Source organism: Podarcis melisellensis (genome assembly GCF_964234715.1).
Source record: "Podarcis melisellensis genome assembly, chromosome: 1".
NCBI classification, from domain to species: Eukaryota; Metazoa; Chordata; class Lepidosauria; order Squamata; family Lacertidae; genus Podarcis; species Podarcis melisellensis.
Genome location: NC_138528.1, coordinates 3,910,599 through 3,928,616, shown reverse-complemented (window position 1 = coordinate 3,928,616; position 18,018 = coordinate 3,910,599). Strand labels below are relative to the sequence as shown.

General features: G+C 44.0%; 1 protein-coding gene across 5 annotated transcripts in view; it reads right to left on the bottom strand.

The window, feature by feature from the left end:
* Positions 1 to 885: 885 nt before the first annotated feature.
* DDHD1 (DDHD domain containing 1) overlaps positions 886 to 18,018 on the bottom strand; it is a 39,006-nt gene continuing 21,873 nt past the window's right edge. For 2 of the 5 annotated variants that reach the window (XM_081910010.1, XM_081910011.1), the window contains 9 exons: positions 16,584 to 16,731; positions 14,694 to 14,800; positions 14,054 to 14,160; positions 10,296 to 10,558; positions 9,144 to 9,219; positions 6,297 to 6,446; positions 4,312 to 4,564; positions 2,962 to 3,156; positions 886 to 1,911 (listed from right to left, as the gene is read on the bottom strand). In XM_081910010.1, the coding sequence (XP_081766136.1) occupies positions 1,715 to 1,911; positions 2,962 to 3,156; positions 4,312 to 4,564; positions 6,297 to 6,446; positions 9,144 to 9,219; positions 10,296 to 10,558; positions 14,054 to 14,160; positions 14,694 to 14,800; positions 16,584 to 16,731 (1,496 nt within the window). In that variant the 3' untranslated portion in view covers positions 886 to 1,714. Of the gene's footprint in view, positions 1,912 to 2,961; positions 3,157 to 4,311; positions 4,565 to 6,232; positions 6,447 to 9,143; positions 9,220 to 10,295; positions 10,559 to 14,053; positions 14,161 to 14,693; positions 14,801 to 16,583; positions 16,732 to 18,018 lie in introns of those variants that run through there. The other 3 variants (XR_014168026.1, XM_081910012.1, XM_081910013.1) reach the window with 3 other exon arrangements.

The following is an 18,018-nucleotide window of genomic DNA, read 5'->3' as shown; positions in this document are numbered from 1 at the left end:
TGAGTAGACTCCCCACCTCCCCCTGCCCTGCTGTTTGCTTACTTCCATGCAGCAGAAGTCTCAGGTTGTGGGTGCGCAACCTGTCAGGGGAGGTTACTTAAGCTGGCGGAGGGGTAGGGCATCACTGCTGCAGTAACTGGCCCACAGGGAGCACATCTGTGGGGGGCTGTTGCTCAGGGTGTGCGCACCCGGAGCCCCACGGGAGTTGTTGCGAGCGCTTCTTGTATCAATAAAAGCTATCAGACGTCTGTCTCCTTTAGGTGGGGTGAGCCAGGACAAAAGGAGACTCAGATCCACATATAAGGCTAATAAGCAGCCATCTTTATGGGTTTAGAAAATGCTACGTGAAATACTGAGAAGGGGGATGTGTATGTGAATGGGGAGACTGTCTGGAAGCTGATTTTTGCTGCTCTTTCCACAAAAGTGGCCCCTTTGAAAGCAGATGGGTCTCACTGGCGCTGCAAACAGTTGTTAAGAAAAACAGCTGACAAAAGTACGGATGCCTCTTTTTTGGATCCTGGCTAGCATCACTTTCCCAAGTCCCTTAAAAATGGTTCAATCCGCCCTTCCCTAACCTGGTGTTCTCCAGCCGTGCTGGTTAGGGCTGATGGGATGTGTGATCCAAAATACCTGGAAGGCACAAGCTTAGGGAATGCTGGTCCAAATGTCCAGGGCCGTATGCTAATACACTCCTTGATGACTGAGGAAGTTAAAGTTCAGGACTCAGCTTCCACCACTTGCTTGCATTGAAATTCCTAAATAACATTTTAGAATTTGAGAAGAAAATGAAGTGCTGCACGTTCTCCAAAGTGCACGCTATGCAGGGAGGAGCCTGCTCTCCGAAGAGACTTTACTTACCCACAGAGAAGAACTGTTTAGCAAGTGTTGTTTGTGTGATCCACAAATGTTTATTTTTAATGAAAAAATACTGAAAAGTGTGCCACAGTGTCCATAGCTCCTTTTGAATAGTACAAAGATATGTCATTTGAGGAATAAAGTCTTAACACTGTAGAAAATAAATGTGGTTCTTTAAATTATGCCCCCCCCAACAAAAACAAAAAACGGGGAAAAAACAGTAGAAAAGTAACGCTTTTTACACACTGGAGTGAAACAAAACGGTTAGTCAGAGGTAATAATAAATTATAATTACAGTATTTCAAAATATTTGCCTCATGCCTGTTTTAGTTTCTGGATGAGTTGTGTTAGCACACCCCTTTGTGTCTGCCATCCCAAAGGAATTTCAATGGAACCTGGAGCAACAGACGTCAGATTAGAACTATGATACCCACTTTGCTTCTTATTTACCAGTACAAAGGACACAGAGCATGGCTGTTTTAGGTTTGCAGGCATTTTTTCTGAAATGAAAATGAATTCTGGAACCAGAGTAATCTTTGCACTTAAAAAAACGAATTCTGTTAAACAGCAGTTATGCTAACCTGGGGAGATGGATGCTGACGGTGCCGCTACAGGCTGTAAGAGGGGGAACTGAGAGCAGCCTTCTGGGAAAGCCTCAATTAGCACAGAAGTGGAAATGTGCCGCAAAGGAGAAATAATCTTGGAAGGAAGGAATCCGGACGTGCATTTAAACCTGAAACCTCCATGCCTTAGAAACAGAAGTTGAACTTAGACTGCTTTGTGCCACTTGTCAAGTTTCATCCGCTCCCTACTTCCCTCCCTACCCCCCCTACCCCCCCACCCGCCCCCGAGGCTACAATCAAACAGGCTCTAAGTGTGACTTGATGCCACCCTCCTCCTCTTCCTCCTCTTGGTCCTGCTTGTACATGAAGGTGAGAAGAAAGAGAGCAATGTCCATGGATGACCAGTAAGCCGTGTGTGATGTGACAGCAGACCAGTACCTGCTCTCCACCAGGCCTTCCCTGAGCTCAAAGTCGATCCTGTGCTCCAGGTCCACTAGGAAGGAAGCAAGAACAAAACCACAAAGGATTATTGCCAGAACAACACAGCACTCCCAGTTCTTTGCTTGTGCTTATTGGGGTGGGGGCTCTGGCAACAACTAAGCTATTCCATCAGCTCCTGATTTGATATGGATCCCAAAATGGGGGTGGGGTGGGGGCTGTGACAGTAGCACCATTGGAACTAAGCAGCCCATCGGCCAGATCCTACTAAGCGTGACGCAGGGAACAGCCAAGGGTAGATGTGATGTTTCCAAGTTGTACCCTTCTGTGGAAACAAAAACAACTACCAACGTTGGAGGAATGGAGAACGAAGCTGATGGACTATGCAGAACTTGATAAACTGACTGGGAAGATTAGATATCAACGAGATCAAAAATTCATCGAGGACTGGGGAAAATTAACAGAATACTGGGAATGTATAAGTGATAACGTAATAACGTTAGTGGCATTTAGAGAAGCTCTGTAATAAAATTAAGAGATATTGTGGAAAAGCAAAATATAAGAGGGGGGTAGGTATAAAGGCAATATCAAATTTGGAAATGTGCATTTAAAGAAACTAGATTTTGAATGATTGGCAGAGAAGCCGAAGGAAGTCAAAAACCGAAAAGTTTAATACAAATTGTAATGTGGCACGATTGTATGGAAAATTAATAAAACATAATTATAAAAAATTTAAAAAAAACAAACAAAGTTGTACCCTTATGTGTAAACAATGGTACCCTTCAGGCCATGGGTCTTTAGAGAAAGAGGGGAAATCAGAAAAAAAGCAAGGACTACACAAACTGCTCGTCCCAAGAACAGGAAAAACAGGTGAGCCTGGGGAGGCTGGAATTTCTACCATGCTTGATTTAGGGAGTCTAGGCGTGAGGCAGTTCTAGGAACCCCAGATTTGCAGGAATGGAATACACCATCTTTAAGACTGCTACAGATGCACCACGTGGCCCATTTGTTTTCAATGTACACCCTGAGTGACTCTAGTGGAAAAAGTTTCCCTTTTGAAGAAAAAGGGGAAGCCAAGGCTAGGATTTCTGCTGCTTTTGCTCACTTGTCGGATCTAAAAAGCCGGAGCTGCTGTGTGGGAAGGTCTGAGTTCCGATGGACGCCTGGCTCAAGGATGGCTTCTTCTCCTCCAGTTCTGGCCCTTCTTTTCCTGCCTCAAGTGCCTGGGAAGCGGGAGCACTGGCACGTCCAAACCTCGAGAAGAGCATCCCTCCGAGGCCTTTCCCGATGCTAGCAGCTCCTGTATTCAGCACAACACAAGGGGAGTTTCAACTTGGCAGTCACACAGCACTCCGGGACCCCACCTCTGCCCCAAACCAGAAGCCACATGTTCCCCACAAGATCATGTTGGCCTTTTCATCTGACTCTGCTGCCACCTTGTGGATAGAGTGCAAGCTACAATACTGCAGATGCTAATCTTGAAAAGACACCTGGTACCACTATTCAAAGGATTCACTAATTACAACTTTAGGTGAAGACCTTAAAAATGTGCTAAAATCCTGGGCAATCTTTTTTTAAAAATAATGTCTAAAAAGTTAACTGGTTTTAAATCTACTGCTTTTTGTATTTGTACTATTGCTACGATAGCTGCTTTTGTTTCTGATCTGTTTTATATTTGTTTTACGGTTCTCTTTTGTAAGCAATCTTGGAAATCTAGATTAATAAAATGATGCTTTTATTTATTTTTTTTAAAAAATGTAGTGTGTGATGGCAGTAAAAATGTTAACATTTAGATACACTCTATAATATGATCAAGGAGGAGCTGCTGCTTTCTTGTTGCAGGGAGTCCAGACATTGTGGGGATACCACATTCTGCACTGTGCTCAACCCACTTCCTCCTGACATAGAGAAAATACCACCTCCCTCCAATTAGTGCCTCCACTGCAATCATGAGCACCATGTGGAATCTCATGGCACAAAAGCTAGACACCACTTGGACAGGGTCTGTGAGCCTAGGACTTGCCGATCAGAAGGTCAGCGGTTCAAATCCCCATGACGGGGTGAGCGCCCGTTGCTCGGTCCCAGCTCCTGCCAACCTAGCAGTTCGAAAGCACGTCAAAGTGCAAGTAGATAAATAGGTACCACTCCGTCGGGAAGGTAAACGGAGTTTCCGTGTGCTGCTCTGGTTCGCCAGAAGCGGCTTAGTCATGCTGGCCACATGGCCCGGAAGCTGTACACCAGCTCCCTCGGCCAGTAAAGCGAGATGAGCGCCGCAACCCAAGTTGTCCGCGACTGGGTGCTTTTGAACTGCTAGGTTGGCAGGAGCAGGGACCAAGCAACAGGAGCTCACCCCATCGCGGGGATTCGAACCGCCAACCTGAGATAATTTTATTCCTTGGAGGGTATGATATGCACACAGGGGCACAAGGTTTTCCAAGGCTTCAAGAATAGTTACCCATTATACTTGCTTTGCCTATATTGGTTATGGATTCCCCATAGTGCCGTCGAGCCAGGACGGGTGATGTTGTTGGGCTGGGCAATGTTGGGAGAGAGTCGCTCTCAGAGACTGAGGTAGATTCTTTTGCCGGGTTGAGGAAACTTGGCTTCATGTGCTCATAAGGTAGAGGGTTCGTGGTGTTATACCAGTGGATCTGGACTGGAGAAATGTTGCTATAGTGCTTCAGAATTAAGGGTTCTAGTCTATAGGCCTGTAAAGAAGAAGAGACGGGAGGGCTTGAGTGGAAGGCAACAATTCACTTCTCTTATTCCTTCCATTTGCAATCTGAATACTTAGAAAGGACAATCACTGCTGTCTCAGGGCCCTTTACTTATGACATGGACCTATTCTAAACAATGAATGCTTTATGGGAGAGACTTGTTACTATTATTTTTCTTTGTATTAAAACTGGGCATTCTAAACTCCCCCATCTAACGAGTGACTAAGTAACAAGCAGCATAGAATCATTCCAGGCCAAGGAACATTGGAGATCACATGCTCCTTGCTCCCAGAAGTCTTGCTAAAGTCACTTTAGTCACTTGCTAAAATCTTCATCTTTAAATAAGCATTAAAGATGAAGAAATTGACTGAAGGGAAGGTTTCTGGACAGATGCATTTTTTTTCTCTCCAAATTTCAAGAACAGCTACCCCGCATCTGTGAAACCTCAAATAGCTGCTGCTTCAGGGTTTGTTAATGGTATGTGCAGCTGGTTCACACTGCTAAGCGGTTCTATCTGTACAAGGTTTTCAACTTGCCTGATGGAATGATCTTCCCTCTTCTTTCCCCCCCCCCACGTTCTGGGGTTCTCCCAATCCCCATAGAGCAGATGGGGGCGGGGGCACAAAGCAAGGGGAGGGAAGCCCTGCTGCAGAAACAGAAGTCCTTGCTGTCAGGGTTCATTACGTGAATTACTCCCAATGTCTCTGAATTGTGTTTAAAAGAAAATTTCACGGATATTGAACATTTCACCACAACTTCCCTCTGATTTCAACACAACTGAGAAAAAATAAATAAAGTAAGACGCTAGAAGGACACTAAACATAGCGTCTCAGGCTGCTCTAGAAGTGCCCTTGCTGCATTCTGTTAAAATTGTACATGCCCTTTTGCAGTGTGCATCGTGTGTGTGTGTGTGTTTGTGTAGCCGGTTCTGTAAGTTTCCAGCAGAAGCTGCCCATTGTTGACCTTGGCTTCTTTCGGAAGAAAGGCAGGATATAAACCAAATGAGAAATAATATACCAATTGCTGGGTGCACTGGAATATTGCCAAGCAATGCAGGTGCTTCAAATCACAAGAAAAGTTCTGCAGTTTAATTAAAAATAAAATAAAATAAAGAAACAGACCAAAAAAAAAAAGGGGGGGCATGATGCTCACACAGCCCTTTTAAAAATAAAGAAGGCATAGATTGCTGATCCAGCATCCGATTTGCTGTCAATTGCAGGAGGTGGCTAAGGATTGGCCATTGAACTCTCCTTGTATTGCATCTTGTCTTCACCCTAATGGAAGATGGCTTGTTCTGCCAGGCTGTGCTACATGCCAAACCTACTTGCGTCAATGGGGACATTTTTGGTGAGCCAATGCCTTTGACAGGTCTTCAGTAGATGCTATTTAGAAATTCTCTTGAGCAGGGCCGGCCCAAGACATTTTGCTGCTTGAGGCGGAAAACCCAAATGGTGTGTGCTCGTCACTTCCATTGACAAAAATCTGGGGCACACACAACCCACTGTCAAGTTCTCCTGTGCAATCCCCATCAAAATGAAGGGTAGCTCTACAGCAACAAAACCCCCTTCTTTTTCAAACCCATCCCTGCCGGGATTGTGCTCTGTGGCTCCCACCTGACTTTTCCACTCCAAAATCCACAACCTGAGGGGGCCGCCTCACCTTGCCTCATGGTAGGGCCGCCTCTGCTCTTGAGGTGAAAGCTTGTTACTGCACTAACACTCACCACTGGATCTGTTGGATGAAAAATGTTTAGCAACCGGTTACAAATAGTTCTGGGCAGAATGTGATCTTGACTTCCACTGTTTCCTGGTCGGATGCCACGCAAGGCCAAAAACACTGCTAATGGAGATCCCATACAGAAGAAATTCTCAACCTAAGGAGACATTTATTTGATATTAACAGGCAGAGAAAAAGGCAGCTTTCTAGCATATACTGGGTTGGGTTGTTTTTCTGTTTTGCAAGGGTTGGGGGTGTAGAGCTATCTCATCGCTTCATAGTACGTTACAAATTGAGGGAAATCACAGTGTGTAATATTTACTAGTCTTTTTACATCTTTTGATAGCTCTAGGAAGGCCACATGGGCTACTTGCAAAAATACCTCAAAACCCCCTGTCTAAGCAAATTCCAATGAAAGAGGTATCCCATGGGAGGTGCAGGGGAGGCTGGGAGACAAAGATGACCCTTTAGAGCACAGATGGAGAAGTCTTTTCTACAACAAGATGCTTCCCCCAAACCTAACTGCTGCACTGAGGGAAAGGCTGCAGGCAGGTGGTTTTGGTGCATTTCCATAGCAGAAATGCAGTTGGTGACAAATGGATGGGAAATCGGAAGAAGCTTTTAACTACTACTCACCATATTTTTTGCTCCATAGGACGCAGCGGACCATAGGATGCACCTGGTTTTAGAGGGGGAGAACAAGAAAAAAGAAATTCTCCCCCTCTCTGCTCAGCGCCCCTTCAGCGAAGCGGCAGGAGAAACAGAGCCCCTTCCATTTATTCTCCCGCTTGGCTGAAGGGGTGCTGCAATTCTCTCCCTCTCTGCTGAAGCCAGGAGAGTCTTGCTCTCCAGGCTTCGGCGAAAGGAACCTGAAGCCTGTGGAGCGCAGCGGGAACTTGTGGTGCGCTCCAAAGGCTTCAGGCGGCTATCCCTGAAGCCTCCAGAGCGAGAGGCGTTGGTGCGCACCGACCCCTCTCGCTCTCCAGGCTTCAGCAAAAGCAACGCGAAGCCTCCAGAGCGCGGAGGGAGTGCTCCCTCTGCGCTTCGGAGGCTTCGCGTTGCTATCACTGAAGCCAAGGAGCCTGCATTCGCTCCATAGGACACACACACATTTCCCCTTAATTTTTGGAGGGGAAAAAGTGTGTCCTATAGAGCGAAAAATACAGCAACTATCTTTTAAAATAATGCTCTCCATGATTAAGTTTCTTTTTTTAAAAAAATCACACAAGAGCATCAAGCAAGCAGAAAAGGTAGTTCCATAAAAATATCCAACATGTGTACATGCTGCGTATCAACTTACTACATACCTTATACAAAATCAGGCTGTGCTTAACGCATGAGCCTTTCCCAACCCTCGTATCAGAGACGCACCTTGCTGGGAATGTCAGGGGTTGAATCTGAAAGCTCTTATGTGCCACTGAGTCACAGACCCTCCGGACATCTTAACAGCAGAGGCCCCAAAACTCCTCAACAGCCAAACCCTTCATATTTGACAACCTTGGTCCCAAGCAAACTTATGCATTACACATTATTCCTTGGCCTTACAGAAAAATCGAATTAGATTCACTAAAATACAAACTCCGCTCAATATAAAAGATGTGGCTTGTGTTCAAGACAATCTAATGAAGCTGAGCTTGTATATGCATTAGCTGATCAATGTTTTGCAGATACAGACTTCCCGTTATCTTTGTGCTGTTGCTGTTGGTTTTGATGCTGATTTCACTGGATTTGTAGTTATTTTAGATAAATAAAAATGCATGAGCATTATAGGCTGGGCTGCATTTCAAGGGAGAGAAACATTAAGAAATTGAATGTGAACGAATTCTTGCTGGAGTGTTGGTATCCTCCTTCTGGACGCCTTCCCAGAATGGGCTTGGAAGTCACAGTGGGGTGTAGAATGCAGTCCTTTCTGGTGAGGTGCAATCAGCTGGTGGTGCTGGAGGGCTTTTGCTCTACCTTCCTGACTACTGCAAAGTCCTGTTCTCTCCCTCATGCTTTCTAACATCTACATTAAGCCACTAGGGGAAAAGTGTCATTAATATGCTGATAACACACAGTTCTGCATCTTTGTTTCCACCTCTTAATCCCACGGAGGTTGGGGAACGCCTGAACAGAAGCCTCGAGGAGCGATGAGAGCCAGCAAACTGAAACATAATCCAGAGAAGATGGAAGTACTGTGGTAAAGCAGCAGACTGCTCTGGGTGGAGATGTTCCAAGTGGTTCTGGGTAGTGTTGCACTCTCTCTAAAAGGCCAGGTTTGTAGTTTCAGGGTCCTGTTGGACTTGGCAGTATCTGTGGAAGTGACAGTGCCTAGGAGTGGGTCTTATCAGTCTTAAGTTTGGAAGCTTAAAGATCCAATTCACAGTGCTGGTATTGACCTTTGAAGCTCTAAAAAATATGGGACCAATTACTTCAAGGACTACCTATACTACTTATGAAGCTGCCTGAGCATTTAGATCAGCTATGGAGGCCCTGGCAGTATGCCCACAAGTAGGCATGATTAGGATAGTGGACCACACAAGAGAAAGGGCTTTTTTGTTGGTGAGGTCATGGAGTCTGTGGAACTCCCTCCCCCAAGAGATATGACCTGCTCACTTTATTCTAGTTTGCCTTTAGTGTTGGTTAACCTTTTTTGCTTCACGTGCTTTCAGTGCCTGAGTTAGGGTTTTTTACTGCTGTACTATTTTAACTGCAGTTCTGAAGTTTCTAAAAAAATGTTTATCCCTACATATTTATATTTTGTGTGACAGCTTAGAAATTAAATAAATAGCAATAAATAAATGTGGAACCTGAAAAACATTTCTTGCTAAATGTGAGCCATTAGCAGAACAGCACATTTCTTACTTATTTGTACCTTGAATTTTAAGGCAGGTGTCTTAGATATGGTGGATTTTTTCAGTCCATGCAACCTCTCTTCTATCTCCCTCAATCTAGGAAAAAATACAGACATTTTGAGTTCTTTTGATTAGAAACGGTTAATTGGCCCTAGACCTGCGGGAATAGGGCGGTATATAAAGTCAAATAATAATAATAAGTACCATGTCAATTAGTGTGATTCACCAAAACAAATATTCTGGAGACAAATTTTGTAAGACTAAAAATGTGAGTTTTAATGTCATACTACCACAAATGTTCCATCCATGCAAGCACATCAGCTTGACAGTCCCTTCCCAAACGCCCCAGGACCATTTCAGGGTATGTGTGGGGAGATGGGGGGCGGCGGAAGCAAGCCTCATGTCTCAGGACTTCTGTGGACAGAGCTCCTAAGGTGAATCCTGCCCTAAGACATAATTGCACTCTGTCAGCATCGGCGAAAGAAAGAATTTAAGCCAGGGGTAGGCAACTTAAGGCCCAGGGGCCAGATCCGGCCCAATCACCTTCTCAATCCGTCCCGCGGACGGTCCGGGAATCAGCATGTTTTTATGTGAGTAGAATGTGTCCTTTTATTTAAAATGCATCTCTGGGTTATTTGTGGGGCCTGCCTGGTGTTTTTACATGAGTAGAATGTGTGCTTTTATTTAAAACGCATCTCTGGGTTGTTTGTGGGGCATAGGAATTCGTTCACACACACACACCCCATATAGTCCGACCCACCACATGGTCTGAGGGACAGTGGGCCGGCCCACAGCTGAAAAAGGTTGCTGACCCCTGGTTTAAGCCCCACCACCTGACTATCCCAATGGCAGCCTTGCTGCTTAAAAGTCTCCAGCACCATGTTTGGCCCTTTCTTTGGCTCAAGACCCCTTTCAAGTACCACATGCATGACTGGCTGGTCACAGTGCCATTTGTGTGTGCAGGTATTTCTCAATGAGGCCCAAGGGCTGAAAAATAAGGGTGGGAATGTCTTACAGAGCCAGTCAACGTCTAGTTGCATTGTGGTGGCACAGCTGAGGGAGGAGCTGGGTGGTGGCGCAAAGCAATTCACTTGTTAAAAGTGACCCTGGGCTCACTCAGTCAGTTTCAATACACCAAGACCTGCTCAATACTAGAAAGGAAACTCTTTTACCGCCGCTTGGTCAAATAAAACTCTTCTAGCAGATGCTGCTCCTCGTAGCTCATCCAGGTGTCCTCGAGGTCATCATACTCCTTTTCAAGCAACTGTTCGTAGAGTATAACCGGATTCCATCCTGTCATGATGTCGTATGTGATTACGCATCCTAAGGAATGTGACACAATTGATACTTTGCCGCCCTTTTCTATGAACTCTGGATTCCGCGTACAGAAAAGCGTGTACAAACGATTCAGCTCCTGTTGAAGGCCTTTTACCAGCTGTTATAAAGAGTTAGGGAATGGGGAGAGAAGGCACATTTCTTATATTCCGCATGTTGCTATGTGTTTAGCATCTGGATTTCTGCTTACTCTTACTTGCATTTCTTTAGGCAATGGCTTTATCAGTTTGCATGAAATGACTCACTGACAGCAGCCAGCTGAGACCTCAAGACCAGAAATAGCCTTTTCGGATACTGCTGTTTGGGTGAAGGGTGGATAACAGTTCAGCACTTAAAAATCAAACCAAGAAAACTGATCAAACGCTTGCAAGGTCTGCTTTAAGTGCAAACTCCTTAACAGCATTAAGCACACAGCTAGGGTGCTCTTATTTATTATTTCTGTTCCTGAATAACACACAAATTCAATAAAATAGGTTTAAGAACACTCCCAAAATTATTATTGTTATTTAAATAATTATACCACCCTATACCCACAGGTCTCAGGGCGGTTCACAGGATAAAATTACAATATAAAAACACTAAAGACATAATCAAAATAAAAACAAAAACAACCTGATAACCCCAACACATTTTAAAAGGGCACTGGATGACAATCATTCCAGGGCCTGGTTAAATGCCATGTGCTTCATCACATCTGCTAAGAGAGGTCCCACATGCTGAGGCCATCAGGCCACTTCCCTGGCTCAGCGGAGAGACCAATAACACCTAGCTTCTCCTTGCCTTGCACTTTCATTCCAGTTGGTTGATATAAAAGACTTTGTAACTAAGATCTAGTGCCCGAGTTTACATATCTTTTTCTCATTCCAAATCCTTTCCTTCTGTACGGATTCACCTTTGGTTGGCAAAAGAAATATGCAATGTGAAAAACCAAAGTACACTGGTGAAACACATGCATATTTTTGAACTAATGGAGCGGAACTGCCTTACATCAGCAAGTCTGCTTCTCCGGTAAAATAAAAGCTCCTAACATGCTGCACCAACATTTGTTTATTTCAATTTCTCAAGCAGGAGAGAAGCCCCTGAGACCAGATTATAAACCTGTAATTCAAGCTGATGAGCTGTCAGGGATTGTTTCTAAAGCCTAAAGGAGAAGGCACCTGACCTAGTTGGAGAACCAATGTTTCATCAATCATCTTTACTAAAATATCACAAGCTTGCCCAGTACCTTGTAGCTAACAAACCTAATGATAAATGTGAGCCAGAGTTCACTACAAGATTATATATGAAAATCTAGATGTACTGTATTCAGTACAGTAAAAAAAAGGAAAAGGAAAATGTTTTCAAGCCTTGGCTAAGATTTGGTATCCATGTAGGTTGGCCCTTGAATAGTACAATTTGTAAAGTAAATCTGGTGTGCCACAAAAGTTAACCCTGGGAATGCAAAATTTTATTACAAAAAAATAAAATAAAATAGCTAGCCCAGTACTTGCTATTAGCTGCTTCCTACTGCAAACAGACATGAAGTCCCCTAATTCCAATTGTGACTGCGGTGGGGACAAAGAGCTAAGGCCCTCCACCCAGTCTCAATCTCACTCAAGGATTACTCATGTCATGAACTTCGTACCACGTTTAGTCCTACACAGGTGACATTTCTCAATCGTCTACTATGAAGCACCACTGCTGAAGCTTTTAAATTCTGAATATTTTTTGAGAAAAGGCAGAAAGTTCTTATCCGATGAGAAATTTTTGAAAATCCATTAATATTGAATACTGGGCTACATGGAGCTCTAGTCTGATTCTTTATGGCAGAGTGGTCAACCATTTTTCTCTGATGAGCCAGATTTTGACCTTCATCCACCTAGCTGTCAATCACCCAGCATCATTAAACAGTGCCAAATGCAAACCCCACCACCAATGAACAACCAGGCTCACCCAACTCTTCTTTAAGTGGGTGCAGATTTGCTTGTCCCACACCTTTACCTGAGTGACAGGTATGCATGGCCTGTAAAAAAAATGGCTGCAAGGGCCTATTCATCCCATGGTCAGAAGGTTCTCCACCCCTACAAGGTAAAGGTATAGGGCGCCTGACAGTTAAGTCCAGTCGCAGACAACTCTGGGATTGTGGTGCTCATCTCACTTTACAGGCCAAGGGAGCTGGCCTTTGTCCACAGAGTTTTTCCGGGTCATGTGGCTAGCATGACTAAGCTGCTTCTGGCGCAGCGGAACACCGACACCAGAGCAGTGCACGGAAACCTTCCAGCCGTAGCGGTACCTATTTATCTACTTGCAATTTTTGGCGTGCTTTCGGACTGCTAGGTTGGCAGGAGCTGGGACTGAGCAATGGGAGCTCACCCCATCACGGGGACTGGAACCGCCAACCTTCTGATCGGCATGCCCAAGAGGCTCAGTGGTTTAGACCACAGCGCCACTCGCTTCTCACCCCTACTTTATGGCAATTCTTACATTATATGCATTTGGTTACCTTTGTGCACAGCACACACAAAGTTCCATACAAGAAGGAAAGCATAAAAGTTCTTGAGGTGGCAGGGTCTCCATGCTGTGCACATGTGTGAAATACAAAGTCTGTTAAGCAGTATTTCAGGAAGTCTGATGGTTTGGCAGCAGCAGCATCTGGCTGAATTAGCCTCTGTTTCAGCCCACTGGGAACTTTGCTATGTGGCTCTTCCAACCAAATTCCTTTCCTCCTGCTATGAAGACACTGGGCGGTTTTAAATCCTGCTTGTAAACTCTCCAGCTGGAACAAGGACCTCTCTACCACTCAGTTTGTACCTCAAGTCTGGCATGGTACTGGCGGAAGCAGAGTGCAGAAACGGGCAGGGAGCAGCTTATCCCCTCACCAAGGATATATTTACAGCAGCTGCAGAGGGCAAGCTGATGGCGGCAGCAGCAGCCTCTCACAACAAGAGCCCCCTTTCTGCAATATATCTCCTTGCAGAAAACAATTGCCTCTTAGCCGAATAAACTATGACCTTCCAAACTGCAAATTGTGTCTTGGTCCACCTCCTCCCCCGCTTGCTAGATTAAGCAGCATTTTAAAATACCTAAGCGTCAGCAGGACAGCTGTTGTGCCTGTTCTGAAAGTGCTTTGAGCTTTGAAAAAATGCAACTGGGGTTTCCTTAGAATAGCCTGGAGACATGATGCTGTTGCACTGCAAAAGGTATACAGGTTTCAGTCTGGTCTGGGCCTGGAGGGGAACTGGGTAAGAGCCCCACAGAAGCCACTCGGCTTCCTGAAGAAGGGAGGGAGAGCTAAAGAAGTACAACAAACACACAACACACTATGCATGAACAGTGCATGTTTCATCCTCAGGCTGCAACAATTTTTTGTAAAGGCCCTGTAGCCTATGGGATATTGCACCAGCGTTCAGATCCCCGCTCAGCTAGCATACAGCTCAGTAGTAGACTGAAGACACAAACTACTCTATTTGGTTTCTATGCAAAGAATGCCTACAATGGCAAAGTCTATCTTCAAGATGTTGGGAAACAGAGGTACACTTAAATTAGGAAACCCAGCTTTGCCATACCCATTATTTGTCCATACCTGAAAGCAAACACTTAAAAATCACACACATACCTCATCTCGGTAGAGGGGACTTGTGTAGTACATTATGTCCATTGCACTGCTGTTAAGCATGTCCCTCAAGCCACGGACTTTATCAGGAGTAATAGAGTCAACAGTGTCTAAAATAAAGAAAAGAGACCCAAGTGTTTGACTGAGGCGTAATAAAGCTTGGAGTGGGTTTAAAGTCAACAATGCAGTACCATATGAGCACAAATTCCTAGGAACATTCAAATCTCTACTTAAAGTGTTGAGATAACAAAATCAAGGAAATTAAGCACATGGTCTATTTACAGAATGGTGGGTTTTCAAATTGTGCTTCCGGGGAAGCCCAAGGGATTATCAGGGGAGTTCCTCTGTGGGAAGTTCAGTAAGGATGGACCAATTTCCCCTGGAGACAGCTGCCCAATTTCCCTTTCCAATAATTACCTACAGGGAGTGGCAAGGTGTTTGGGGTGACTGATAACAGCTAATAGCTCTAGGCAATACCTTCCATGAACAACTAGAAAATGCCGGGGCCGAATTATCCTTGGCAGAACACATCGAAAGGGTACCCTGAGTGTAGAGTTTACAAACCATTGCTAGAAAAAAACTAAAAAGTGTTACTTTCCAAATGTCACCAATAGTACTTCTGGCAGTCCAAAGGAAAAAGTACCTCCGTCAAGTGCAAGCTTAGATCTCCATTCAACTGGCAGGAACTCAACATGTGTTGCAAGGTTGCTAAAATATTTGTCTTCTATTTTCCTTGCAGTGTCCCGCATCCTAAAAATTAGATGGAAAGCACATATAACATTGAGAGAGGGGAAAATGATCCCCACTCTGAGCAATTTGTCATCACCAGCAAACTTGAACGCTTCACTGCTCATCCCTAACTCTAGTTCCTTCAAGTGAGTGAAAGAGCACAGATTTTAATACAGGTCCTTGGGTGACCCACTTCCCATCACTGGGAGAACTGTCCATTTATTGGTATAGGCAACTCCCCATTTATGCACGTTCAACTAAATATACATTGCTGCAACCCTGGTAGTGGCATGAAAAGGGGCAAAAACGGCCCTAAAATAGAATGAAAAAGGCAAAAATGGTGCAAAAACAGCCTTCTAGGAATCCCATGAGCCTTTCCAAGTGCAATCCCAGGAGCCCTTGCACCAAACTCTGGTCTTTGGAGAGTTGTGAGTTTGAGCATGGAGGTTTGGAGAGAGCGATTGTGCAGGCTTTGCCAATGGTGTTCCCAATATATGCCATTTCACTTAAACTCTTACTGCTTCAGAACGTAACCCCCGAGTAAATGGGGGAGTTGCCTGTACTCAGTTCCTTGTTCCTTAAGCAGCTGCTGGCCCACAAAGGAGATTCCTCTTTTATGCTAAGCTGCTAAGCTTACTCAGGAATCTTTGGTGAGGGACTTTTAATCAAAGCTTTCTGAAAGCCTAAGTACACAATGTAAAGAGGACCACCTCTATCCACGTGCTTTTGGACACTCTCCCAAAGTCGCCTGAAATAGGCTTAGGTAACCTGCTTCATCCAAAAATACCTGGAGTTGAAATGCTACTGCATTCTCAATCAAAACAAAACCTATCAACTACTGTGGCTTTGAGGAGACATTAAACAAACAATACAAGCAACACGCAGACCAGTATACTAGATAGCACTGTAATTCTTATTGCATAATATACATGAAAATATATAAACTCCACACATTACAATCCATATGCTGCAAGTGTAGCATATGGATTGTAATGTGTGAATTTGTTTCATATTTGAATTCTTCTGTAGTTGTGCTGAAGAAGATTCCAGCAAGACAGTCAGATTATCCGGGGTCACCGTTCATTGTTATTCACCTACTACTTCGGCACCACAAACGTCTAAAAAAAGTTTTACCACTTAGCCCACAGGATACCATCTATTACTTTGTTTCAACCATAGACTTATTATACTTCTGCGGACTTTCAAAGACTGACAGACGTGTGTTCAATTGATTTCAACTATAGAGAATTTACAAGTGCATACATTTTGTTTTTGTTACTAAATCATGTATATTATGCAATAAGAATTACAGTGATATCTAGTATATTGGTCTGCGTGTTGCTTGTATTGTTTGTTTGTTGTGTTAAGTTTGCAACACAGGGGTTTGTTCTATTTGAGGAGACATTGGCAGGTCTGGTTTGTGAGGGTTTTCTGGGGATGAAATACTGGTCTCTCTGTGTCTGCACGCAATATAGAAAACATATGCTGTAGCTGAGATTCCTCCATTGCAGGGGGTTGGACTAGATGACCCTTGGGTCCCTTCCAACTCTAAGATTCTATGTCAAAATTTATCGTATTCAGGGCTCCTTGGTCTCTCCTTTGATCAGAATTCTTTCTCTGCTAAGTGCAGCAAAGTAGCATTTGGAAATGTTTGCCAAAAAGACTCACAGCCTAATGATTAGGAAGTAAGATGACCTCAGGAACATGCACAATTAAAAACAGCACCCTTTGTGAAAAAGGGAAAACCACAACGCCCGCAAATCCAATCTTGTCCACTTTCAACAGAGTGAAATGAAACACTCACATGGCTGTGTTTTTAATAATCCTTCCTTGGTCCATTTTCTGACCAATGCCATGTACAACAAATACAATATGAGTTGTTGGTGATGGCTTGTCTTCTAACGTAGCCTCTTCAACATAACCTCTATGCAGCCTGGTCCCACTGCTTGAAGCTGCAAAAGAGCAAGTAACAACATTTAATTCAGGATCATAAAGTTCCTTTCACCTGGTTGCCTGTGTCAAGTAAAAGTACTCTCCAAGTGATCAAGCAAAGACCTTGCATTTACTGGTGTTTTCTTTTCCCCGGCCCACTTACAGACTGACACAAAGCAAATGACATGTATTACACATGTAGGAAAACAGCCTGGTAAATTGTCCAGAATTATTTGAAATATGAGTCCTTTGCATGGACTTGAAAAACAGCTATTTGTATATAGTGCAAGGCCAACTAGAATGACCTCCTATTACTAGTGAGCCAACTCTTCTTCAGACTCATTTTCCAATTTCATCATCTGTCTGCAGCCACCAAGTCTCAGCTGCAAATGGCAGTCATGCATCTTCTAGACAGCGGCTTCGTAAACTGCTTATTGGGAGTTCATGATGCACCTCAAAGAGAGTCAGTGTGTGCTTTTTTAGCTACCCACTGTTTAGAGCACATTAATACATATATAATTTAATTTCTGGGCCCAGTTCTCCAATCTGTTAAGGTCATCTTGAATACCGATTCTGTTTTCTGCAGCAGTAGCAACTTCTCCCAGTTTAATGTCACCTGAAGATTTGAGGAGCATTCTGCCAATACCTTAATCCAGGGGTTGGCAAGGTTTATCTTGCCTGGGCCGGATCACGCGCGTGCACCTGATCTCAGGCGCTGCAGAAGCGAGTCCCCACGCTGAGCCGGTTTAGCGCACTGCAGGAGCAGACAGCTCAGTTCGGGGGCGGCTCGGGGGCCAGTCAAACGACCTCCGCAGGCCGCTTCCAGCCCATGGGCCTTAGATTGCTGACCCCTGCCTTAATCCATCTCATTTATAAAGATGTTGAACAACAGGCCCAGGACAGAATCCTGTAGCACCCCACGTGTAACTTTTCCTCCCAGGATGCCAAGAAACTGTTAGTGAACATTCTCTGGATTATTTATTTAACAGCATATTTATTATATGCTGCTTAATTATTATTTTTTAAAAACCACCCTTTAAGTGATTTTCATAAAATAATTACATGTTTCAATAGGCTTGCCCAAAGACAAAACGTTTCCCCTGTTTTTTCAAATATCAAAGGTTCCCTAAAATTTAATTACATTACTAGACAAGAAAAAAGCAAATTCAGTGTCACACTTTTAGATATTCAAATATAATTCACTATTGAGTCTTGATTGATTGCTAATTTTCCAAAATAGAAAAGAATGGAATGGATTAATGTTAACAGAACAAAATATAAACAAAATTTACATCTTTATTGCCATG